The sequence below is a fragment of the Semicossyphus pulcher genome, unplaced genomic scaffold, assembly GCF_022749685.1.
Source record: "Semicossyphus pulcher isolate SPU_LCO1_2020_fin unplaced genomic scaffold, fSemPul1.0.p SCAF_5, whole genome shotgun sequence".
Taxonomy (NCBI): Eukaryota; Metazoa; Chordata; class Actinopteri; order Labriformes; family Labridae; genus Semicossyphus; species Semicossyphus pulcher.
The window spans coordinates 10,376,112-10,400,237 of record NW_027211726.1 but is presented as its reverse complement, the minus strand read 5'-3'; the positions used below and the strand labels follow the sequence as shown (position 1 = coordinate 10,400,237).

At 43.0% G+C, this 24,126-nt stretch overlaps 2 protein-coding genes across 5 annotated transcripts; both read left to right on the top strand.

The window, feature by feature from the left end:
* ncdn (neurochondrin) lies at window positions 1–4,599 on the top strand. Its single transcript, XM_069681701.1, has 8 exons — window positions 1–37; window positions 246–481; window positions 818–1,889; window positions 2,078–2,250; window positions 2,366–2,604; window positions 2,713–2,928; window positions 3,057–3,199; window positions 3,851–4,599. Exons 2-8 carry the CDS (start codon window positions 260–262, stop codon window positions 4,267–4,269), a joined length of 2,484 nt encoding a protein of 827 aa, XP_069537802.1. The 5' UTR covers window positions 1–37; window positions 246–259; the 3' UTR covers window positions 4,270–4,599.
* A 2,022-nt stretch (window positions 4,600–6,621) lies between these two features.
* Window positions 6,622–20,149, top strand: tfap2e (transcription factor AP-2 epsilon). 4 transcript variants are annotated; one of them, XM_069681417.1, is made up of 8 exons: window positions 6,622–6,687; window positions 8,795–9,238; window positions 11,391–11,445; window positions 13,605–13,634; window positions 15,671–15,902; window positions 18,156–18,274; window positions 18,711–18,849; window positions 19,206–20,149. In XM_069681417.1, the coding sequence occupies exons 1-8, from the start codon at window positions 6,649–6,651 to the stop codon at window positions 19,465–19,467; spliced, it is 1,320 nt and encodes a 439-aa protein (XP_069537518.1). In that variant the 5' UTR covers window positions 6,622–6,648; the 3' UTR covers window positions 19,468–20,149. The 4 variants fall into 4 exon arrangements, with proteins under 4 accessions (XP_069537518.1, XP_069537520.1, XP_069537519.1 ...); XM_069681418.1 differs by lacking the exon at window positions 6,622–6,687 and adding an exon at window positions 7,249–7,505; XM_069681419.1 differs by lacking the exon at window positions 13,605–13,634.
* The last annotated feature ends 3,977 nt before the right edge of the window (window positions 20,150–24,126 follow it).

Below are 24,126 nucleotides of genomic sequence, written 5' to 3'. Positions count from 1 at the left end.
ACGAGCTGTGGAAGCGCGCGAGAGGGCTGTCAACAAAGTAAGTTATTTTACGAACGTTAACGAATTCAGATTTTAAATTAATTATCATTGGCAACTGTTACTTGAAAATACTCTGCAAACAAATCGAAAAACATTAAATTAGGCCACCGTTGTTGCTTTCAACGGTCTGGGGCTGATAGCATGGTTGTCAGTTTAATTTTTAATTCATTTTTTGCTTACAATTTATTCCTCTCTTGGTTGAATAGTTACGCAGGTTACAATGGCTGACAGTGCCGAGGTTAACGCTGCAACTGTCCTGAGCAGCCAGTCTCCTGTAAAAGAGGAGCAGGGAGGAGGAGAAGGTGGAGGCGGAGGTGGAGGCGGCTCAGAGATGGATGCAGGAGGTGGTTTGACTGATTCCCAGACTGAGGTATTGGAGAGGTGTCTTCATACGCTCAAACATGCTAAAAATGACAGTCACACATTGGCTGCTCTTCTGCTGGTAAGTGATTCTCTATGTGTAATATTACCCTGAAACGAGTGCACAGTACACACTATTTCCACCGATACTGGACAAAATATAACAAACACCTCTTAATTTATTGTAGCCAATTAATATATATATTAAGAGACACACCTTGTAAAAAGAACATAAAAATATAACTTTAACAAAACTAGGATTCATAGCAGAGGTTCTTTATTGGACAGTTTTTTTTCATTTCAATTGTATCTAGATGTAACAACAGACAACTGCATACATAGAGACAAAGCATTGATGGGTTGCTTGTTCAGACCTCTGCACTGACAGGTCTGTGTTGTCTCTTGTCCCCGTCTTCAGATAACTCGCTTGTGCCCAGCAAGCCAACTAAACAAACCCACATTGAGGCGTATCTTTGAGGCAGTGGGCCTGAACCTTCCAGCTCGGCTTTTGGTGACGGCGGTTAGAGGGAGTGAGACTTCTGGCATACCCCCGAACGAACTCCTTTCACTGGGCACGGCTTTGCTGGCTGCACTGAGCACAGATCCAGACATGGCTTCCCATCCCCAGCTCCTCACCACCGTCCCTCTCCTGCTGGGTATTTTAGCAAACAGTCCTGTGAACCAGCAGAAACAGGAAGCCCAGGAACAGAACCAAGATGGAGAGATGGGGCCTAGTCCAGACTGTAATGTCAAATCAGCAAAGACTGCAGACACGGAAAGTAATCCTGCTAATTTGGATAAATCAGCAGATGAGGGCAAGAACAGCAAGCAAAAGGGTGATGACAGCAGTGAAGCAAATGGAGAATCAATATCCCAAGGAAACTCCCCCTCCTCCAAGCTCGATGAGGCCATGGCTGCTGACTGCTACCAGATCCTAACAGCTGTGTGTGCCTTACCCAGAGGTCCAGACCAGCTGCTGAGCAGGGGGGGCATCCCTGCTCTGTGCCAGGCAGTGGAACAAAACCAGACTTTCAGCCGTGAGAAGGGGCTGGCCTTGCTTGGTTGCCTCCTCTCAGGTAAAACCAAAGACAAAGCTTGGAGTAAACACCCTGCAGAACTCCTCTCTCTGCTAGTCAGGCTCTCCAAAGACTTCTCCCAAGCCAAAGACCAGAACAGGCTGGACATGTGTGCCCAGTTGGTTAAATTTCTCCCGCCAGCAGGAGTGGAAATAGAGAGTGAAGACATGAAGGAAGTCGTGGCCCGTGTATGGGAGGTACTGAGGCCCATGATGCAGGCTAAGTTGACGCCAAGACAGATCGGGCCGATCCTGGTCCTCAGTGCTTGTCTGCTGGATTTGTATGGGTGGGAGCTGGTGGGACCACCAAAGTTCTGCTGCCTGCTGGTGAACCGGGCCTGTGTGGAAGTCAGGATGGGTTTGGAGGAACCGCCTGGTAGCGACCTGAGTCCAGAGCTGCAGCACACACTCACAGGTAGAAGTCTGATTTAAGAAAGTGGAAACCACTGCCTTGTCCTGTGTTTCTTGTTGACCAATTCATGCAACACATGATAAAAAATGTAGTGCAACCATGTTGGTAAGATTTACACATAATTACCATCCTTCATTACTTAGACCGAGTCTCCTTCTTCTTCTTCTTCTTCTTCTCCTTCTTCTTCCCAGGCTGTTACAGGATCATGGAGGCTGCCATAGAGCAAGCCTGCTGTCAAGGAGTGTCTGAGACCCCTACGCCTCCTCCTACGCGCTCCACCTCTTCACTCAGTCTGCAGCAGAGCAGGCAGGTCCTAGGCGTGCTGGAGGAAGCCTTCTCTGCGTTAATGTACCACCTGCAGCAGGTGAGAGAATAAAGCTTCTGTTTATTTAAGTTCTGTAATAATAGTAATTTGTTCAACACGGATTCTCCTTCTGAAACACTCCTCATTCCTTCCATGTGTCTTCTTGTTCTCGTAGGTTGATCCAAGTCGATATGGCGACCCTTTTATTTTCGCCACGTTCCGTTCTCTTTGCTCGTGGCTGGCCGAGGAGACTTCCTGTCTGAAGGAAGAAGTGACTGGACTGTTGCCTTTCTTGATCGGCTACTCCCGGAGCCACTTGCAGGGTGAAACCCCAGAGCAGGGCCTCTCTGACTGGATGTCGGAGATGACGGTCAGAGGGGAAAGAGAGGCGTGGACGGGCAAAGAAGCTCTGAGGTAGAAATACGGTTAAACACCAGAGGGAATAAAATACTTAATAGTTTATTCTGCAATCCTCTGATTGTATTTTCCCTTCTTCTCTTGCATCCTCCTCCCGTTCCCCAGGTATCTCCTCCCTGCTCTGTGCCACCTGTCAGCAGAAGAAGGTCCCAGGAAGGTGCTGCTCACCCTCGACACCCCGGCCCTGCTGGTGGACTTCCTGTCACAGTGCTGGACTTCCCTGAAGGGGAAAAGTGGGGCGGCGACAGCAAGCAATCCTAGCATGGAGACCGCCTGCTCCGCCCTCCTTAACTTCGCCGTCACTGAGCCAGAGAGAGTCAGGTAGGTTTTAGTGAAATGTCAAACCTGCATATTCTTGTTTTTAAGTGATTACCAAACATGTTTCATTCGTGTTCAGCAATTCTCTGTTATTGCTGAATGGACTTAAACTTTATCTGTTTGTTGTGTAGGAAGGACCCATGCTTCAGAAAGCTGGAGGCCCTCCTGAGCGAAGCACTTCCTGTTTTGGTGCATAAGCCCCGCCTGCTGGTCCTGGCAGCCAATTACTGCACATTGGGACTAATGATCGGCAGACTCAAATCAGCTCCTTCAGGTGAGAATGAGACACTTGGTACCAGTTACCTTCTTTCAGTTATTCTACAATGCAATACAGCAAACATACAATCTATTTTAAGTGCTTATTTTGTATTTTTCTATTGAATGTTTCAAGTTCCAGTGCTTGTAAATCTGCCTTTTTGCAGCACAAGCCATAGTAGGATAATAACAAGTGTTACCAATAACTGTAAAAACTGTAAGTTCTGTAACAGTCAGCCAAAACTCACAATACCAGGACCCTGAAACAGAACACTGCATCTAGACAGGTCTCTTGCTACATATCATGTTCAGCAAAAAAGGGGAGTGAGGACACAACCCGAGATGGAAAACAACCATCACTGATGGAATTAGTTACCCTTGTGTGTTTCTTCTGTAACTGCTTTGTAATCATGTGAGCGGTAAATTTGGCAAAAAATGCTGCCATACAAAACACACAACACCTGTTTTAATCATTCCTGTTACTCTTAAAACTCTACTTTATGTTACCTCAGTCAGTCTGTTCACTCTTTCAGCCTCTCATCAGCCTTTTAATGCAAGGCAGGAAATTAACGGACAATCATACATGGCGGCTGGTTATCATTTCTGAGCACCTCTTTTTGGTAGCGTCAATTCAGACATGTTACTAACGCACACATTTTTTATCCTCCAGGCTCAGCTGAAGCCAGCCAGAGGCGCTTCTTCTCCTCAGCTCTCCGCTTCCTCCGCGGTGCCCTGGACTCTGGCTCCAGCTCCGGTCCGGTTAAGGTGAGCCTGAGCTGGGAGGAGAGCTGGGACGAGGTGGCGGAGCTCTGGAGGCTCGGCCTGCAGGCTCTGGGAGGCTGCATCCGCGCTCAGCCCTGGATCGCCACCCTGGTCAGAGAGGAAGGTTGGCTCAAACACACACTCACCATGCTGGGTCAGTGCAGCGCTCTACCTGACCAGCACACACAGGGGGCGCTAGAGGAGGCTCTGTGCGCCATGGCAGACCAGTGTCCGGTGTGCAAACGGGAGATTGGAGACGTAATGAGAAACGGTAAAGGAGCTTTGAGCTCCATGAAGAACCTGAAGAAGTCAGTAGGAGGGAAGTGAAACCAACAATGAGCTCTTTAATGAAGTATTTTAAATTTGCAGAGTTAAAAATAAAGTAAAAAAAGGAAGGCTGTACTGAAGCCAAACTTGTGTTTATTACTTTGTACCCATCAGACACAGATCACGTGTGACCAGCTGTTACAGACCTTCTTGTAGGTAAAAGAAGAAAGCCCCCTGATTTGAAAATTAGCTTGTGTCGAAAACATTAAATTATGAATATGTATATTTTTTAAGTGTAATATAATGTTAATACAGCTGAGCTCTGAAGAGACTCAAGCTGCTCCTTACATGTCAAATGTGAAATGTTAATGCCTTTAATAAAGAGCTATTTTGGTAGAAAAAACAACCAGAACCTCGACTGTTATGTTTCTTCTTTTTTCCTATAGCTTTGATGACATTTACTTTTTAACCACCGACTTATTATTATTTCCACCTTAAGCAAAGCTGCTTTTTATGCCGTCTCTACACTTTAAGCAATGTCACTGACTTTTATAGAGTTGTGCTGCGCCCCCGTCATCTCGACCTTTTGGTGTAAGGTGGTCATAAAAGTTTGTCCAAGCCGCTTTAAGTCAGTCTTTATCTCATGTTGTTGCAATCTGATGAAACAAAACATGTTACGTGTCTGAGGTTTGTTTAGCTCAGTGGTTTTCATCTGGTCTTGCCTCAGGACCCACCACCACCTTCTTAGTGACAAATCGCAAACAGATTTTATTCAACCACTTAAGACCCAACATAACATCAGTATGTCAGCTTCACAAAACACAACAGTGTAATAGTCAACCAAAATGGTAGCAGTGCATAAGAGGAAAACACTCCCTCCACAGAAATATGCTGAAAACTGCAACATAAATGCAACTACTGTCGGGCTCATCAAGTCTCAAGAAAGTAACTGTAGCTGGCATTACCCAATCAGTGGATACATGAGGTTTGACTTAACTATGCTACTATTGCATGCAGGCCAGAGGAAACCCACGTCCTTCAAAATAAAAGCGCAGCATTGACTTTTTGCCACGACCCACGAGTTGAGAACCACTGGTTTAGCTCGTCCAAAAAGTAACATTCAACCATGTGAACAATGCCAACAACCTTGGGCTCTCTTGTTTTTTTCATTGTTTTCCAGAAACAAACATCGCACACACAAGAGGAGCTGTAGCAAAAAGCTGCCTCTGCTTCTGCTCCGCTGCTCGACAGTAGGATGGGAAATAATCTTGAAGGGAATCTGACATCTGTATCAACATGCGGTCTTGCAATTAAGAATTTAACAATATAAGAAATGCAGCCCTGTACTTAATGTTACAAGTCTTTATAAGCAGCTTATAGCGTCAACATATTAGTGTTTTCCTGAGCATTAGAATGAGTGGTTTGTCATAGCTGACACATGTATGTCTACAAATTATGCTTCTAGCCTGTCATCTTATTTTTCTTAGAATATATCAGGCCAAACTTTTGGATTTTAATGTTTTTAAATCTCAAGTAACTAAAGCCCAGTTATCAGGCTTCATGGACAACAACTGACTTATTTAAGTCCAAGTCTTGTGTAACAATTCTTAAACTGTATTTTTACCAACTTTTATAGAAATATAATAATACAGCTGTTACAATCTCAAACCAGGATGTGACTGCCGGCTTCTCTAAAGGTGAGTAACTGTTTCTAAGAGTCCTTTTTCATGAAGCGCCACAAGATGGCGCACTGAGACTTGTTTGGCTCTAAAGTGCCTTGAAGTTTTTGATAACTCTGTTTCTTTATGTTTATACATTTTGTGGAGGGAGATGCAAGCAGGATTTTATAGAGACTTTTCCTTGTTTTATCGCCTTAGTTTATAACTTTCATTTTCTACCATGAAATGTTACAGAAAGTAAATGATTAAGGAACTAAAGACAAATGGAGATTGGCCACAGTGGTACTTTTTTCAGATATTAATAAAGTGCTTTCGTTGAAGAGTAACCGGAAGTTGTAGAAAGGTGAGACACTTATCTCAATAAAGTATTAAATCTATGATTATATTTGGATACATGTGTTATTTTCTCTGTTGGAATATTCTAATGATTTATTTTAAAATACAAAGGTAGAAAATAACGTTTTTGTAACTATCTGTCTAATATCGGACAGCCATTCTTCATATTCACACCTCCAGTCCAAGCACCAACCGTGAAAACTTTTCAGCCACCCCATCCGCGACTCCTGTCACCTCCCGCCCTCTTCTTTACCCCCCACCCCCCTCCCCAGCAGCACCCATCCATACAAACTCCTGCATCGTCTCTCAAACTAACTCACTCCTCTCTGTACCTTCAGCCCGTCTCCTCTCCATCCATCCAGCGCGTCACATTAACCCCCTCAGCTGCAGCCTGACACCCAGACCGAGAGCCACCAGCACCACCATGCTCTGGAAATCCCGAAGCAAGACTGACGGTTTGCAGGTAAAAGAAACACCAGAGTTTTAATCTGTTATATTGGTGTGTTTCTTTTCTTTTGGCAGCTTTATAGAAGTCCATCTTTTTTGTGTAAAATGCTGCTTATAGAGGGCCTGTTGGCTTGTTTTTTTTTAAGAGAAGCTGCATCCAGAAAATGCACTTGTCGATTATTTTACGCTTAGACGATTCAGTGAATGTTTGTAGAAACTCGCGATATATGAAGTATGTCTTTAAGGACCTGGATATCCGTGCGAGTGACTTTGAGGTTAAAAATATGAGAGTTTCATGTTTAAATATATTTTTTTGTTGGGAAAAAAATAGATTTTAAAAGTCTCAGTTTGTGCGTAAAATCCAGAAAACAGTTCTGTGCCATTTTACAAACGAACCGAACAATAAATGTCAAAGTCCTCCCAGAGCGTCTGAGTTAACTCTCTGTAATTGAATGAATATATCTCTTTAAGAGAAGTGGACCCTGTCGACCCCTCCCCTACTCATTCTGCCGGGCGCGCGCACAGACCTATAAGTACTGCGCTCATGGAGAGACTGGAGGACTCTGTGTATGTTGTGCGCGCGTGTGTGTGTGTGTATATATCTGGCAGCAGCTTTTCATCTGTGCGTAAAAAAAAAGAGCTCCGTCAAACAGAGAGATAAAGGAAAGTAAATAACACGTTTGAGTTTCATGGAGCGGTAAAAACAGCCTGGATTACATCTCGGAGCATTTGGTGACATCTGTCAGACGTTGGAAGCCTGCGCGTGCGGTTGAGTTTTCAAATTTGGGAGCATTCAGAGAGGTCCAGATGTTAATCCACACCTATTCGGCTATGGTGAGTTTGATAGAGTTCTTTTTACTTAGTTTTTGTATTCCGGATATTTGTTAATTACTTACGCAAAAAGAAGTGATTTTTTTTGCAGTGTCAGTGAACTACACTTGAAAGAACGTGCGCAAAGTGTGCTATAATCACTTAAAAACAGCTCATTTTTAGGTTAAATTCGTTGCATTTTTAGACTTAAATTGTCGGCTTCCAGAGTAGAATCATCCTCGGTGCTTTTTTGGCTGATGATTAAACACATTCCCGCAGAAATATTCCTTGTTTTCTGCTCTCCATTAGAATGTCAAGTGCCCATTCCTCCAAAATGAGCCGTTCTGACACCGAGTTTAGAGCTGCGGCGCCGCGCATCTGTCCGCAGAGATGCTCTTTGTCTGTGCAGTGTCACAGCGCGTGAGACCGGCTGACAGTGAAGTGTCCACTCAGTCCACACACTGTGACATGCCGGGAGAAAAGACGGAGGAGTGTTACGGCGTTTTACAGCTCGGAGTATAAACTTTGTTGGAGGGAAATAATGAGCGCAAACAGGCGCAGAGAGGTGGATGTATGACAGATTATTCATGTGTGCTTTTAACCTCTCTGGCTGGCACATAATGGACATTGTTCCAGCACAACAGCATTGATTTGGGTGACCCAGCTTTTGCAAAAATCCAATTTCACCAGGATGTGTGTGGGCAGAAATGTAGGCTAGTGGAGTACATGGCATCTCCCTGACATGAGGGGTTAAACTTGTAAAATCCAAATCAAATTTTCAGCGCCTTGTTGTCAGCCTGAATGAAGCTTTTATTCTTTAATTTTCACTTGCGGTTTTGTTGACACTGTGACAGTTTATTTACAAATGCACCCCTCGCCTCCTCCTCCTCCTCCTCCTCCAGCAGCTGCAGCGTGTTGTTGCTGCGCGTTATACCTGTCCCTTTGTGCAGCTTCTTGGTGGCCGTGACCTTTCTGACACTGTTCAGCAGCGATGCCAAGGGCGTCTTCTGCCAGTGCGCATCACTTCAAGCCAAGCTGCTATTTCCAACCATCTCATAAAAATGGAGATATATTTATTCATGGTTTAATGTTGTTATATGTCAGATTAAAACCATGTTTATTCATCGTTAGTTTGTGTTTTTTGTGACTCTGTCTGTAGGAGAATACAGCTAAGATTTACGCTTCATTTTTTAGAAATAAGACATTTTTCTTGAGGTGAAAACTTTTGGAATCTATCTGAGTTTTGTTTAAATGTTGCTGTTTTTCATTTTTGGGGCTATTAAATATGAAGCAAACTTTTTAATTTTCCTCAGGACCGTGCAGACGGACTAAGCGGCTCTTCGCCGAGTGGGCGCCTCTCCCAGCTCTCCTCCCTGAACCAGGCCGCCTACTCCACGGCTCCCCCGCTCTGCCACACTCCGGCCTCTGACTTCCAGCCTCCGTACTTCCCTCCCCCTTACCCCCAGTCCTCCCTGCCATACTCCCAGAGTCAGGACTCAGCCTATTCCCACCTGTCAGACCCCTACCCCTCCATCAACTCCATCCATCAGCATCAGCAGGCGGCATGGCACTCGCAGAGGTCGCGCTCCGAGGAGGGGGGGCTTCTTTCACAGTCGCACCGGGCTCTGAGCCTCGACCCCCGGCGGGAGTACCCAGCTGTCCCTCGGCTGCTGCACGGTCTCGGGGAAGGTGCTGCCGCGCTCGGGGACGGTCCTCTCGGGATGCACCTGGGACATCACGGCCTGGAGGATCTTCAGGTGAGTTTGTTTATTTGTTAAGCTCTGGTTGCGTTGGCGTTCTTACGCTGCGCACTGAGAAGACTGTGCGTAAAAGTCACTCAATACAAATCAGTGTGCACAAACATGAACAAAATTTCTTCTGGGCCGCTTTAGTTCTATAATTCGTCACTATTCCAATGATTGGATATAATTATATTTACAGATCATCATTAATATTAAGTGCAAAAATGTCTCCTATATTAAAAAATACGTGAATGTTGGCAACAAGGCCTGAAGGCAAAATATCTTACATCTCCTCTTCTCCTTCAAAAGACAAAATTCATGACTTCATGTTCCACATGAATTAAATAGATTTTTAAGTAAACACTTTTAATTAAAAACGACCACATTTTAATAATAATTTGCATTAATTTTGATTGGCTTTCTTTCTTTCTAAACTTCCTGCAGACTTCTCGCTTATTTAATCTGAATATTTTACAGAAGCTGTTTTAGCGTCTCATATCAAAACTGGAAATAATACAGTTGTGCGTTTCCTTCTCGACACTATAATAAATGGGCCTTTTAAAAAGCTGTATATAATAAATCATCCCATTGCTGTTAAATTGAGATGCAAGGTCTGAAATAGGAATTTTCGAACCGGAAATAGTTTTTTTTATCGTTAAAATTCGTCCATAAATTAATAAATAGAATATATTTAATAATTAATATCAGTATTGTTAAGTGTGAATTGTGATGTCCTATTGAACACGTTCGTTTCATTTTAGCATGATGTGTCGTTTTAACCATAGTTGAGCTAAATGACTGAAAGTAAAGGCATACAAAATGTTTTCATGTTTTATAGACAGCATGAAAACGTTAAATACTCTTGTGATTTAAGTTGTAAAAACAAACAAAAAAAAGCCATTTGTCCGTCTTATTCTTCGCCACAGTCCTGCTGTGTTGTCTCGCGCGCAGACAAAGTGTCTCCGCTCGCTCCGCAGCCTCTCGCCTTCTGCACTTTTCTCATATTGTGTGAGAAGAATAGTTTGCGTGCCTTATTGAGCAGTCCGCTCCCTGCAGCAGGTGCAGCTGCAGACGCTGTTTGTTGCCTCCTTCGCAGTTTTAAAAAAAACACACCGAGACCAATTGATGTTTACGGTCATTAATAGAAAAGAAACGTTTGAGAGGAGCGCGAGGCGAGGAGTCAGCGCGCGCATGTTGCTGCTAAACGCTCCCACATGACAAGGACCTTTATTTGATTAATGGATTATATCCTCCGCGTTTGAAGCCTCTTATAAATCCAGCACAAAGGAGACATCCGAGGATCGCCCTGCGAGACTATTTTACGCACAGTGAATGAAAAGATCAAATAAAACGTAAAGGTTTAATTTATTCTGTGAATCGGAGAGAAACTGTGGCTGGTTCTCTTTTCTTTTTTTCTTTTTACATGTCAGGTTTTTATAAAAACGCCTGCAGTGAAAGAAATACCAGCAGTTTTTTATTTTTAAAAAATGGAAATGAATACGTTCGTATCTGTGCAGAAATAGAAATAAACCGCTCTTTTGTTATTTGAATCAGTGACTTCAAACACTGTTTTTCAATTCAGAATTTAATTTAATTTTAGTGTATAAGAAAATTTTGTTGCAACTTGTCTTAAAAAGTATATTTATAAACACAATATTTTCACCACAGGAAGCTTGTTTATAACATTAAAATACACATTTATATGAGTCTACAAATTTAAAACATTAAAATCCTTTAATTTAATGTGTGAAATACGAAATTAAAGGGAAATAATCCATGAAATCATCCTTCATTTATCACCTGCTTTATATTTTTGCACAAAGAAACGTGTTGAAAAAATAAGAGCAACAGATTTGATTAGATTTGTGCAGAAATAAACAGTTGAACATGTTAAATTATCTGTAATAACTTTCATCATTTAACGTCTGTTTTCCATTTTGTGCAAAGAAACTAAATCAAGAAGACATTTTATTCCTCACTTGTACACAGAGAGTGTTTTTATGTGCTGTGAGGGGAAAGCTAACGCTGGACCTTCCATCTTGCTTTGGCCTGAGAGCGAAAAGCTGTGTGTGTCTGTCTGTGTATATAAGAGTGTGTAAAAGTGTGTGTGTGTGTGTGTGTGAGGCCGGTGGATAAATGATAGTGACTGTCTGTCTGTCTGACACAGGGAATGGAGGAAGGATCAGCCTTGGGCATCCTCGACCACTCTGTCATTAAAAAAGGTAAGAGGTGGGAGAGCTCTGTGTGTGTGTGTGTGTGTGTGTGCGCACAGGTGTGTGTGTGTGTGTGAGACGGAGAGAGAGAGAGAGGAGAAAGATTGAGTGTGTACTTGTGCATTTGTGTCTAAGTGTGCACCTATATAATTGTGCTATACATGCTGAAGGGGGTTTTGTGTTTAGGGGCCCTCCAACACCAGTCTCCCTCTCTCTCTCTCTCTCTCTCTCTCTCTCTCTCTCACTGCCTCACACACACACACACACACACACACACACACTATAAATAATTCTGTTTTGCTATTTCATTTGAAGTCAAGAAGTCCTCTAATACTCAGCTGCAGACTTCACCCCAAAGGCACACATTCTTAATGAACTGTTCATGGTCATATGAGAGTGTGTGTGTGTGTGTGTGTGTGTGTGTGTGTGTGTGTGTGTGTGTGTGTGTGTGTGAGTGAGAGGGGGGGGTGGATTAGAGTGAAGAAGAGGAGAGAGAAGTGGGGCAGAGAAGAAAAGGGAGGGGAACGTGATAAAAGAGGAGTTGTGGGGAAATTTTGCAGAGTACGATCACTCTAATATTACCGACTCGGAGTGTGCGGGAGACACTGGGGCACGATTAGGAAGTTCAAGTTGGATTTGTTGCTGGTGGAGTGCGATACTGATGTGAAGAAACCTCACTCAGGCAAAAAAACAAAACTGATAGAGGCCTGTTTCGGGGCGTAGAGCTACGAGAAATAAAAGTGAAGGTATGCTGGAAACGAGTGGAAAATGACACCTGCTGTGGTCGAAAAACGACTGAAAAGTGAATGGACTTCTGCACACACTTTCTCTTTTAGAGAAATCCTTTTAAATCATAATGTACTGATGGATTAGAGCTTTTACATAGGGGAGGCTTTGTATTTCAGAAAATGTTATTTTGACTTATAAGTTTTTCTTCTTAAAAATGAAAGAAAATTATAAAAATGTTGGTATAAAAGACTGAAAATTGAATGTAACTCTTCTGACAGTTTGACACTTTTACATAGGGGAGGACTTATATTTTGGAGAATGGCTATTCGTATTTTTTCCTTGAAAAAAAATACAGAAAATCATAAAAAAATATATAAATATTTTGCTTTTCGGTTTAATTAAATGCACTCATTTAAAATGAGTAAATTTAAAATTTAAACTTAACCCCACATTTCTATATATCGCTGCCTTCTTAATCCAAATAATTGTGTCAAACAAAGCCTCACTGGTCTGAACATCTTAAGTTATTTTGGTCATTACATTTACAGTTTATTGGCATTATATAGACCAAAAAAGACCAATTGATTAACCAATTTTAGTGATTTAAACTCCTCACTGTTCTTAACTCCTTTGTGCCGTTAAGTTCTCACAAAAACAAGGATGTAATTCTCCAAATCAGGCCCCGAAAAAGGAGGAGGACACTCGACTGTAAGCTCTCAGCTCGCTTCAAACCGCCTGCTGCAGACCAGCAGTCATTTGATAAAGTGACAGCGATTCCACTTGTTTGCCAAACGCTCAGAATTGATCCATTACCGCAGCGAGACTCTCCCCGGCGAGCACTTACAGCTGATAGCAGAGCGAACCTAAAGCCCTCATGAATAAGAAAATCCAACAGGGAGAACAAGACAGAATATAGAGGGGAGGGGGGAGAGAGAGAGAGACAAGGATGGGCAGGGGGGGGGGATAAAGAGAGGGAGGCAGGAGAAGGAGTCGAGGAAGATGATAAGAGAAGGAGAGGAAGAGAGGGAGGGGCAGAGGGATGACAAAGGAGAGAGAGACTCTGCTGGCCTCGCCGGCTGCCTCATCACGCCGCTCCTGAGTGAGGGGATTTGTTTCAGTTTGGGGGATCCGTGGAGTCGTAAAGAGACAGCCAGTCGCCCACAGAGTGTGAGGGGGGAGCCGGGGTCCCAGTGAACTAATATACAGATGAGAATTCTTGAAAAACAGTAGAGAGAAAAAGGAAAACACAGAGAGACAGCAGAGAGAGAGGAAACACATGTTGCATGTTCTTGAAATTAAACTGGGCTGATTCTCCCGAAAGAAGTAGTCCGTATTTTTGGGAGTATTTTTACTGCACGTCTGTTCTCGGTCCTGTTCTGTCACTGCTGTTGACTTGCATTGTTTCTCATGCATATTTCTTCTCTCCTTTTAACCTCCAGTCGCCTGCCTCCACAGCAAATACAATGGAGGTGAGTGGTGTTTTTGTTCTGTGGTGCTCACAGCATTGCCAAATCACATGAATAATATACAACAGCAAAAAACACAGTGTCCCAATAAGTTCTGGAAAACCAAGTCAACAGTTTTTTTAATCAGCGCGAAGCCAAAAGTAGATCCAACTGTTCTCAGAGAGGTTTGTGACGTGTTTCTAAACAGACATTGTGTTGTGACACCACAAACAAAATTCCCATTCACCTCCATTGTTTTTGGAGAGCAGAAATTTACAACACGGGTTAAAACCATGACAGAAGGTAAATTTGCACGACTATAAACCCCCAAAAAATAACTCCTCATAAGTGTAGATTAACACACACACTCAAAGAGGGTGATTCCTTTCAGCCCTCTCAGTTTGGAGGATTTCCGCCCACACAACTGTAGATTTACTGGCTTTAGTATTTAAGCTTATTTCAACTACACCGATGGGCCGTGGTTCTCAGCTGGTCTCACCTCAGGACACACCACCATCTCCTTAACGACAAATCGCAACGAAAGTGTCTGAACTTCCTCAAACACTCAAATTTGTTTCATAGAAATTAGGCAAATTTGACCTGAGATGGAAACATCACAGTATGTCGACATCACAAAACACAACAGTGTAATAGTCAACAAAAGGAGCAGCAGGTAGCAGTATGAGGAAAATATCTAATCTACAATTCATTCAATTAGCCGTGTTTATCAGAATCAGAAATACTTTATTAATCCCCGCGGGGAAATTTGGGCGTTCGTTGCTCTGACACAGAGAAGCATTGACAAATATATAATCTAATATAATTAAGAAAAATGTCAAATATGTGCATTATATATATACACAATAAAATAAGAGAAAAGTTATATACCTAAAAGTTACAAATGAACAGTATTATGTCAACATACTGCACAGTTGAATTATTGCACAATTATCCAGCTTATGTGCGTTAAGAGTTCAGTTCCAACATAAGTGCAACTTCTGTCGGGCTCATTAAGCTTCAAGAATGTAGCTGCAGCTGGGATTACCCAATCAGAGGATACATGGAGTGTGAATACTACCATAGCGTGCATGTCATATGCATGAAACCCGTGTCCTTCACAATAAAAGCGCAGCACAGACCTTTTGTCAGAACAAGCACACACCCCCGACCTGCTAGAAACAGCTCCACAGCCCACTTTTGGGTCCCGACCCACCAGTTGAGAACCATGAGCATAGAGGGAGCGAAAGGTCAAATATACATTGGTGTCAATGCCAACAGAAATTATTATAAGAAGTAAGTCCCAAACTGTTTTGGTTATCGATTAAACTGTTAAAAAGTCTACATTATCTGATTTCAGCTTCTTAAATGTGAATATTTTTAGTTCTAAAAATAAAAGGCATTTCTTTGGGTAACCACCGAAACATTTAAAAAGACGTAAAGACATTTAAAGGAGGTATTTTCAGTCTTTTGGAAACACTGATCCACGTTTTTTAGGGATCTTAAAGACCAAACATCAACAGATTAATCAGAAATAAAAATAATAGAGAAAAGACAACTAACAAACCAGGAAGATTCCTAAACCCAAATTTGAACCCCTAAATTGACTTCACACGATCGACTTTGATGCTCCTTTTCCTCCTCCAAAACAAGGCAAGAGCTGATCCGAGTCTGAAAAGTTTACCGCAGTGCAGAAAAGAGAGTGTGAATCGAGCTCCTGGAGGTGTGAACTGAAGCTATTTGAGAATGCGTAGCTTAAATGTAACCACCTGCAGTTTAAACAACAGAATCAACAAGCAGCGCTCCAGAATTAGAGCTGTCGACGCGGGGGGGAGAACATTACACTGAATAGATTAATCAGGGGGAGGAGGAGTGCTGTCACACACTCATTCACACAACAAGGCTGTCACTGAGGACGACATACGTTTAGATTGATGAGTTTTATTCATATTTCATCTCTTTTCACCACCTTGCATCCTGATTGTGTTGCTTTCTTTTGACATTTTGTCTCATCAAACTTTGTTTACTTACTTTCTTTTTCTCCATTCATTTCTGCCCTACAGTTCCCATCCCATCCAAGCTGAACGGGTCGTCCCTGTCGGCCTTGTCCCTCGGTAAGGAGGGCCTCGGGATGGGAGCCGTGTCCAACCCGGCTGAGGTCTTCTGTTCGGTCCCCGGTCGCCTCTCGCTGCTCAGCTCCACCTCCAAGTACAAGGTGACGGTCGGGGAGGTGCAGCGGCGCCTCTCCCCGCCTGAGTGCCTCAACGCCTCTCTGCTGGGTGGAGTCCTCCGCAGGTGAGAGGAGGATGTGGTGTAGCTTTAGAGTTCTTTTTATGGGATTCAAGCCTGGCCTGCAGTCAAAGAGATAAACACACCTTAAATCACCTGCTGATTTTCAACCTCAGTCCTATCATGCTATTATGGGGAGCTAATGCATTTATGGTAGAAAAAAATGCAATTTGGCTCTGTGCCTTTGGAGGACGCTATCCGCTTCTCAAATGGGCCCTGGAAATCCTCCGCCAGACTACATAAAATGCGTCATCTGGTGGAGGCCAGGGAGCTCGCTAAACTACACTTCCTCAATCTAGGACGCCCGCCTCTGATGTCATGTCTCGTTCAAAATCGTCAGGCTTGAAATGTAGACTGCAGACCTGAAGATTTTTTAGACGATCCAGCGGTATATTCCTTCGTATTTCAGATTCTGTACCGCTCTGAGCCGTTGCCTGCAGCGAAACGGTAGTATTTCACTCCAGCGTCTCTCGCTGGGCCGTTCCTTACAGAGGGAGGGGCACAATGCACGTTGGGTGTTGTAGGAATGTAGACTGGGTGAAACCACGAGCGGTTTGTACAACTTTCTCCACAGCTATGGCGCCAATTTCAAATATTCTATCGATCACAGAGAACAGCAGCTTTGGCTGACAGCGGCTTTTTCCAGGGGCGAACTTTTCCTTTCATTTCAGATAAAAACTGCCGTTGGTTATTTTATTTAGCCGGGAAGGAAGTTCTCTTGTCCTCCTTGGTAACCGGCTGAAAATAGATGTTGGGAATTCAAGTTCAAATAGCTCTAATGGGGCTGCTTTTATTTTACCATCTAACAAACCCAAAAGTAGACTTGAAGGAGTGCAAAGATCTCCGACAAGGCCCTTTTACAGAGTCAGATCTGATCTTACTGACCAGGAGCTTTTCCAAGGAGCATAATCAAAATGCTTCTGGAATCCACAACCAATCGGAGCAGTGAAACAAGTGATGTGAGCTGCTCGGCTTCAAGACACTAATGGGCTACTAGTTCAACTTAATACACAGACATCTGGCCAGGCATGGTTTTTCTTAATGTCAACCACCGTACAGTGCCGCTTTAGCAGATTCAGAACATTCCACATCAGCGGCGGCCATCTTGATTGTTTACAAAAATTCCTATACAGCTCAAAACTCGCCGAAGATAAGAAATATTGTTGAGATTGGCCTGAAAACGAGGAAGAAAAAAATCAAACATGAGCGAGAACATCTTAAGCACATTTTTGTTCTTGGTAAACATCCTAGTTTAACAGTAATTTAAGATAAACTGAGCACACATTACACCTTCAAACACGAGCACAGACTTCCTCCTTGTATTGGATTCATGAGAATGGATTGCAGTCGTATTTTTGTGTAGTAAAACCACATGACAGCGGCTCTTGGTGTAAACATCCTTCGACGTCAGCCATGTCCTCTATTTTCCCGAAGCTTTTCAGAATAAAGCGCTTTAACTTTAACGACGAGGCCTCAGCTGAGGACCCAAAATGGGTCATGGGACTAAATCACAAGAGGAGCAACGTGTTTTAATGAACCACAGCCTCGGGGCAAAGAGAGAACAAGTTTATGATTTGGGTTGCAGGGCTGAAATACTTTAAAAGGACATCATTAAAAGATCTGAAGGGTAGTAAGTATTATAAACCCTGCTCAGCGGAGAGACGGAGCTACTCCGCTGATAATAACACATCACTGTCTGTCAGTTTGAGGTTATTAAATTAAGCTTCCCCACGTCTACTACTACTTTTACTCCACTACAAGTATGTAACAGCTACAGTTTACAGTTACTTAAGAAAAGTACAATTAATTTATATGAACTAAACAAATAAAAGCACAGAAAGTCGATAAAATTAGCACTACCTAAACCAACTAAAGTGTGCGAATATTTCTTCTGCCGCTGCTGCTTATTATATAAATATACCTTAAAATATTTCTGTACAGTAAACTGTTGAAAATGTTCTTTAACTTAGATATTTAAGAATAAAGGAAAGGATCAAAGCAGGCGGGGAAAGCCGAGCAACAACTGCAAGAAAACACCAAAAATTCAAGACACTATCCGCGATGACGGGGAACATACTGAGCGGAGATTTCAGCTTCACATTCACTTACATTAACGCACACAAACTCTGAACGCACACAGCATGACAAATCTCATAAAGACAAACAGACACAGGACTGGGACACACACACACACACACACACACACACAGAAGGAGCATCTCCTAAAACTGCTCTCTCTGTCTCTCTGTCCCCCCTCAGGGCGAAGTCAAAGAATGGTGGCCGCTGTCTGAGAGAGCGTCTGGAGAAGATTGGCCTCAACCTGCCCGCCGGGCGACGCAAGGCCGCCAACGTCACTCTGCTAACATCTCTGGTGGAGGGTAGGAAAAACACACACACACACACACACACACACACACACACACAGTGACCTGCATATATGCTGACAGAAACAGACACATATTCACATAGAAATATCTTCGCATGAGCACACATGAATAAACAGTCAGAGCACGGGTGGCTGCATGCGTGCGGGGCCACACACAAGCGCAGGGTGTCGTTTGTAAAGCCAGCGCTGCGTCTGCCTCACAGAGCCAAAGAGCAGTGAACTGTTTGAGTGGTGAAAGTGAGAAAAACGTCTGCAGAGTTTGTCTCGTGACCCGGCCCGACCCGAGCAGGCACAGAAGTCGATTGTGTCGTTAAAAAGCGTTTATACGGATGATGATTTGAATCTAAACTGAAGCCAACAGACTCTTCCTTTTTGTACAGTTTCAATAGACTCTCTCTCTCTTCCTCCTCCTCCTCCTCCTCCTGCAGGTGAGGCCGTCCATCTGGCGCGGGACTTCGGTTACGTGTGTGAGACAGAGTTTCCAGCCAGAGCCACAGCTGAGTATCTGTGCAGGCAGAGCGAGCCGGACCAGCTCCCAACACGGCGCAGCATGCTGCTCGCCACCAAGTGAGTGCTCCCTCCACATCTCTGCACAGTAATAGACATTTACTGTGTCTTTTAAAGAAGCAGTCCATTGTTTCAGGAGGAGGTTGGAGAAGATTCATCCCTTGATTGGCCTGGAGAAGTTGATAACAGAAAGCCTGTGAGGGGCATGCTATAGGCAGGATCTAAGATCAAGCTGCCTCATGGGAAGTGTAGGATCCAGGGTTCTTGGAGCTTTAACAATTCTTAGGCGTTAGAGTCAGGATACATTGTCTTCTGGTGCTTCAATTGTTATACACTGAATACACTACACAACACTGAATCTAGTTAATAATCTAAGCTATAATAACAAACGAATGCATCATCCTTTGTCCTCTCAGGGAGATCTGCAAGGAGTTTGTGGACCTCATGTCCCAGGACCGCTCTCCTCTGGGCGGCAGTCGACCCACCCCCTGCTTGGAACCCGGCGTCCAGGGCAGCCTCACCCACTTCAGCCTGCTCACGCACGGCTTCGGCACCCCCGCCATCTGCGCTGCCCTCTCCGCCTTCCAGAGCTACCTGATGGAGGCGATCAAAATGCTGGACAAAGGCGAGGGTGGAGGGAAGAGCCACCACGAGAAGGAGATGAAGCACCGCAAATAGACGGAGGACGGACGTGATGTGTTAAAGGAACGAGAAGCGGAAAGGAAGAGAAAGGAGGGGGAAAGACTGACTGGAGCCCCTCTGAATCTTTCAGGATAAAAACTTTTACCTCCCAGAACCCCTTGCGGCCCCTCTGGTCAAGGAGGCGGGGTTTATGATGATATCTGTACTGTAATGTGTGTCCACCTCACTCGACATGACGCATGGACCTCTCTTCTCAGTAGCTGGTTTGTGTCATGATGGCGTCTACAAAACATTTCTTCAGGATGGGTTCCTACATATGGCTGTATACTTTTATTTATCCACCGCTCCTACCTTTGTTTTCTTAAATTCTGGTGAACATGTCACCTTAATCTGTGTTTTAGAAACCCCTGCGTTCATCAGTCACACTCACATACACACATTTTTTTGGACTGAACTCATCTGGAATTTGTCGTAAGCCATATCCGAGACAACAAACCTGCTCTTTGCTCCTTTGGAACTTTTGGGAGACTTTTAACTCCACCTGATTGGACGAGCACAGCTTCCATTTGTAGTTCTCCTAAAGTGGTGGTCATGGGAAATTGAGTTCTCTTGCATTGGGGTAAAGGAGGAGTCAAAGGCAGCTACAGGAGATTTGTTTTCTTTTATTTTGAAGTGCTGCGTGTTGGTAACTTAAGAAAAAAACACAAATCATTTTGTACTTTCTGTGTATGTTTATTATTAATGTTATTACTGTTGTTATTATTATTGTATTACGGCATAAATGTAATATATTATTAAACAATTAAGAACCGACGGGTCGAGTTTCAAGTGTGTTTTTATGTTTTACACCAGGATATCAAGACAATAAAAGTAATGGCACCTTCAGGTTGCTTTAAATGACACTGCCCACTACAGCTTACTTTTACATTCACGGCTGATAGCGGGCTTTTATTGTGCCATTATTGTTTTCGCTTTCTTTTCCTTTGGAGCAAAACTATCACTTTTTATTGATCCCTATAGGCAGAGGCTATTGTGACATGAACAGGAAAGTCACATCGTGGGCTGAAACTAACACTTTATTGATCGATCTGGGAAAGTTTTAATGTATCTTCCATTAAATGCTCGGCCTATCAAATGTTACAGCTTCTCAAAACCCAAAAGTGACGGTGTCTTAAAACTAATATTTGAATTGGTTTCAATGGAGACCATTAACACTTTTTTGTACAGAAGTAAGAAGCTAAAAAGCAGTAAATGTTCTGTAACTGCTGCCAAGGGATGGCAATGTTAGTCTGTCCACCACTTTGGCCCAGACTAAAATATATCAACCACGATTAGATTAACTGTTATTTCTCTGGTCCCTAGGGGCTTACTCCTACCGACCTGATGTTCTCTCTTGTATTGAGACTATCTCCCCACTCCATTACATATTCCATATGTACGGGAAGCTGACGAGATAGTCTCTTCACTCAGAGAACCAAGGTTACAATGTAACCAATTGATCCCCTGAAAGTTCTCATAATTTTCTTGATTAACGGGACAAAATTTAACAACATGGTTTCCAGAGGATGGACAATAAATTTGATAATTCTTTGACTTGTTCTGCTGAAGGAGAGGTTTAGAGAGATATGCCTCTACAACAACAACCGGATGGATTGCCATTAAATTTGCTACAAAATAAAAACTCCCCTCTGGATGAACTCATCAAATTTTAATCAAATAATAATTGTGTAGCACCAAATCTCGAGACACTTTACAAAAAGAGCAGGTCTAGACCGTACTCGTTTTTTTAATATTATTTAGAGAGAGACCCAACATGAATCCACCATGAGCAGTGCTTAAACCGCACATTTAATCTGGCTCTCACACCAGTTTAAGGTTAATTTACTTTTTATTCATGACCAAAGATCTGTAAAACTAATGACATTCCCCATTTCCCATAAGTCTCAGCTGTAATTTGTGTTTAGCTGTTAGCATGCTAACACTCTTTAGCATGCTAACAAGTTGATAAACGTGGACCGTGTCTGAAATCATTGAATTATCCACTACTGCCGACTCATTATGAAGGTAACTCTACATAGAGGACTATATAGAAAAAAAAAAAAAATTAAAAACACTTTTGACCCTACTCTTATGTCATTACTGTTTTGTTTTCTACACACATAGATGATGGTAAACAGTGCAGTGCTAGAGACCGTCTGTCTCTCTATACTACAGCATACCATGAGTCCACTATAGGGTGTAATTATTTTCACTAAAGGTGCTACAAAAGGGCTAACTCACTTTATAACAAACTGTATAGTGAGTAGTAAGGGATTTTGGACACAGCCATGCTAAACATTAGCATGTTAGCTTGAAGCTCAAAGCCTGAACACAGGGGATAAAGCAGAGAGCTGCTAGCACGAGTGTAGACTCGTGTTGCTTGATAAATGACTTCAGGTATTGAGCTAAAATGTATATTGTTTAATAAAAAATGTGTCAATTTATTAAACGATAAATTGAGTAATTGTTTTAGCTCTTGTCTAGCGCTAGTTTAGCCTAGCTTAATAGAATGTAGCAACTGTAGCAGGGCAACACAGGAGCCCAAATTAGCGCCCTTACACGTGTCAATCTTAGGACACATGTTTTCCGTGTGCACCCCAAACATGGCCCCTTATGCACTCAGGGGCCCAGGGAGACAGGACCCTTACAGCCGCAGCCCTGAACAGAAAACACTGTACCTCGGAGAACCGCGGCAGTGGTGCGACCCCCAGCGCCCCAACACAACCACACACCTCTGTTCCCCGCTCGGCCCATCTGTTCTGCATCTCTTCCAAAGACCCCCCCCCCTCACCTCCGCTGCACCGTCCTTCACTTTATTTAACCAGGACGAGATACTCAACACAATCGCTGCTTTCCAGGGACCGCACACATACACGTGTCGCCTGCTCCAACACTCTCAAACATCACTCATCTCTACCTGCCGTATGTCCCTTTCTCTCCTCCTATCTCATTACCCTCCTGTGTCAACCCCCCCTCACCCTCCCCCTCCTCCTCCTCACCCCCCCTCTCCCTTATTCTCTCCCTCTATCTGACACTCAGCGGGGCCGCTCTCCATCTCTCCTCGTGCCTCCAGGCAAACATATGCTGCTCTTCCCGTCAGATTCCGGTGTGTTTGAGAGAGGAGGGATTGTTTAATGTTTATTAATCACCTGTCTGTGCTGGAGAGAGGATACGGTGATGATAGAGCCACACACACCCTGTCTCACGCCCTCTCAAACGTACACACAGGCTGTCTCACTTCACACACACATTCAGATGTGATGTTAGCAGCTTGGCCTGGTTTCTCTGTTTACAGCTGTGTGTAAGTACGCTCATTTACTGTAACACTCTTTTCATGCAGTCAAAATATATTTATTTCAGCAGCTACTTTTAAGAAAACCATTTATGATCCTCCTGCAGACACTTTCAAAACCAAGTTCACCAATAAATACAGTGAAAATAAAGTGTTAAATTTATGTTAAAGAGTCAGAGGTTGAGCTTGGACACCATGCAGCCTGTGGCCTATTACCCACAATCCCTCTGGGCGTTTTAAGGCAATAAATTGACTACATTTTCTCTGATTTTTTTTCAGCAACAATACAGCAAGACAGTGTACTCCCACCGCCAAATGTTCCCAGATGTTACACTCAAAACTGTCCCTCATAAATCAATGACAGTTCAGACCTTAAATTACTTTGAAAAAGGGGGCCTGACATAGCAACTTAAATTGTACACATATAAATATTTTAATAAAGAAACTGCAGTAAATTATAATAAATAATTATTGCATCGAATGCTTAAACTTTGTTTTGCAAGGTACTGAATACTTATTCTTACTGAAAGATGCACAACTTAGTTTATTGTTAAGCTTAATAATCAACAGAAAAAAGTGTATTAAAGTCAATTAAATAACCAAAACATACTATATTTATTATAATACAGTTACTAAGGTGGAAATTTTATTAATTTGATGCCCAGTAAAATGTCTTGAATGCTACAAGTTGTATTTTCAATCATTAGTCGCAGTGTGCAGGTATTCAATGCATTCCTTTTGTATTATGTCACTTAAATGTGCACATCCTTTTCAATTTTTATGACAAATTTTGATTACATTTGCTTGTTTTTAAACATGATTACTGACCCTTTATTCCTTTAAATAAAGCAGCATTAAAGATGTGTATTGTGGGTCTCATGTAAGTATGCACATTAACAAACTTGGCAGTTTATTCTTGGGAGCATCTTAAACTGTTCAGGAGCAACTGTAATGTGAAGGGAAAAAGTGGATTTCAGGAAGTTCAACTGTCTTGAATCTAAGATGCTTATGTTCTTTCTTTATGGCATCTCTGTCCGTAAAAAAATTGACATTTCTAATAATCTCAAAAGAGCATTATAAGTAGGATTTTTCCTTGCATTTTGTCAACAACACATTCAAACTGGGCCCTCCTCCTGGGCTCTTCGTCACCAGAGGCTCACTCTCACTCTCTCGTGCGACAACACGCCCACCCCGCCGAGCTAACACTGACAGCATCACGGCTAGCTTTGCGCTAGCATGCTAATCGCCGATTACCGTTGCGCTAGCATGCTAACCGCCGTTTAGTCAAGTCAAATTTATTTATATAGCACATTTAAAACAACGTAAGCTGACCAAAGTGCTTTACAGAACAGTGGCAGATAAAA

Excerpts from the sequence above, each read along its gene's own strand:
- tfap2e (XM_069681417.1), top strand. The coding sequence starts at position 6,649 with ATGCTCTGGAAATCCCGAAGCAAGACTGACGGTTTGCAG. Across the intron at positions 9,239-11,390 it reads ACGGCCTGGAGGATCTTCAG|GGAATGGAGGAAGGATCAGC; the intron begins GTGAGTTTGTTT and ends TGTCTGACACAG. Across the intron at positions 18,275-18,710 it reads GCTAACATCTCTGGTGGAGG|GTGAGGCCGTCCATCTGGCG; the intron begins GTAGGAAAAACA and ends CTCCTCCTGCAG.
- ncdn (XM_069681701.1), top strand. The coding sequence starts at position 260 with ATGGCTGACAGTGCCGAGGTTAACGCTGCAACTGTCCTGAGCAGCCAG. Across the intron at positions 1,890-2,077 it reads GCTGCAGCACACACTCACAG|GCTGTTACAGGATCATGGAG; the intron begins GTAGAAGTCTGA and ends TCTTCTTCCCAG. Across the intron at positions 2,605-2,712 it reads ACGGGCAAAGAAGCTCTGAG|GTATCTCCTCCCTGCTCTGT; the intron begins GTAGAAATACGG and ends CCCGTTCCCCAG.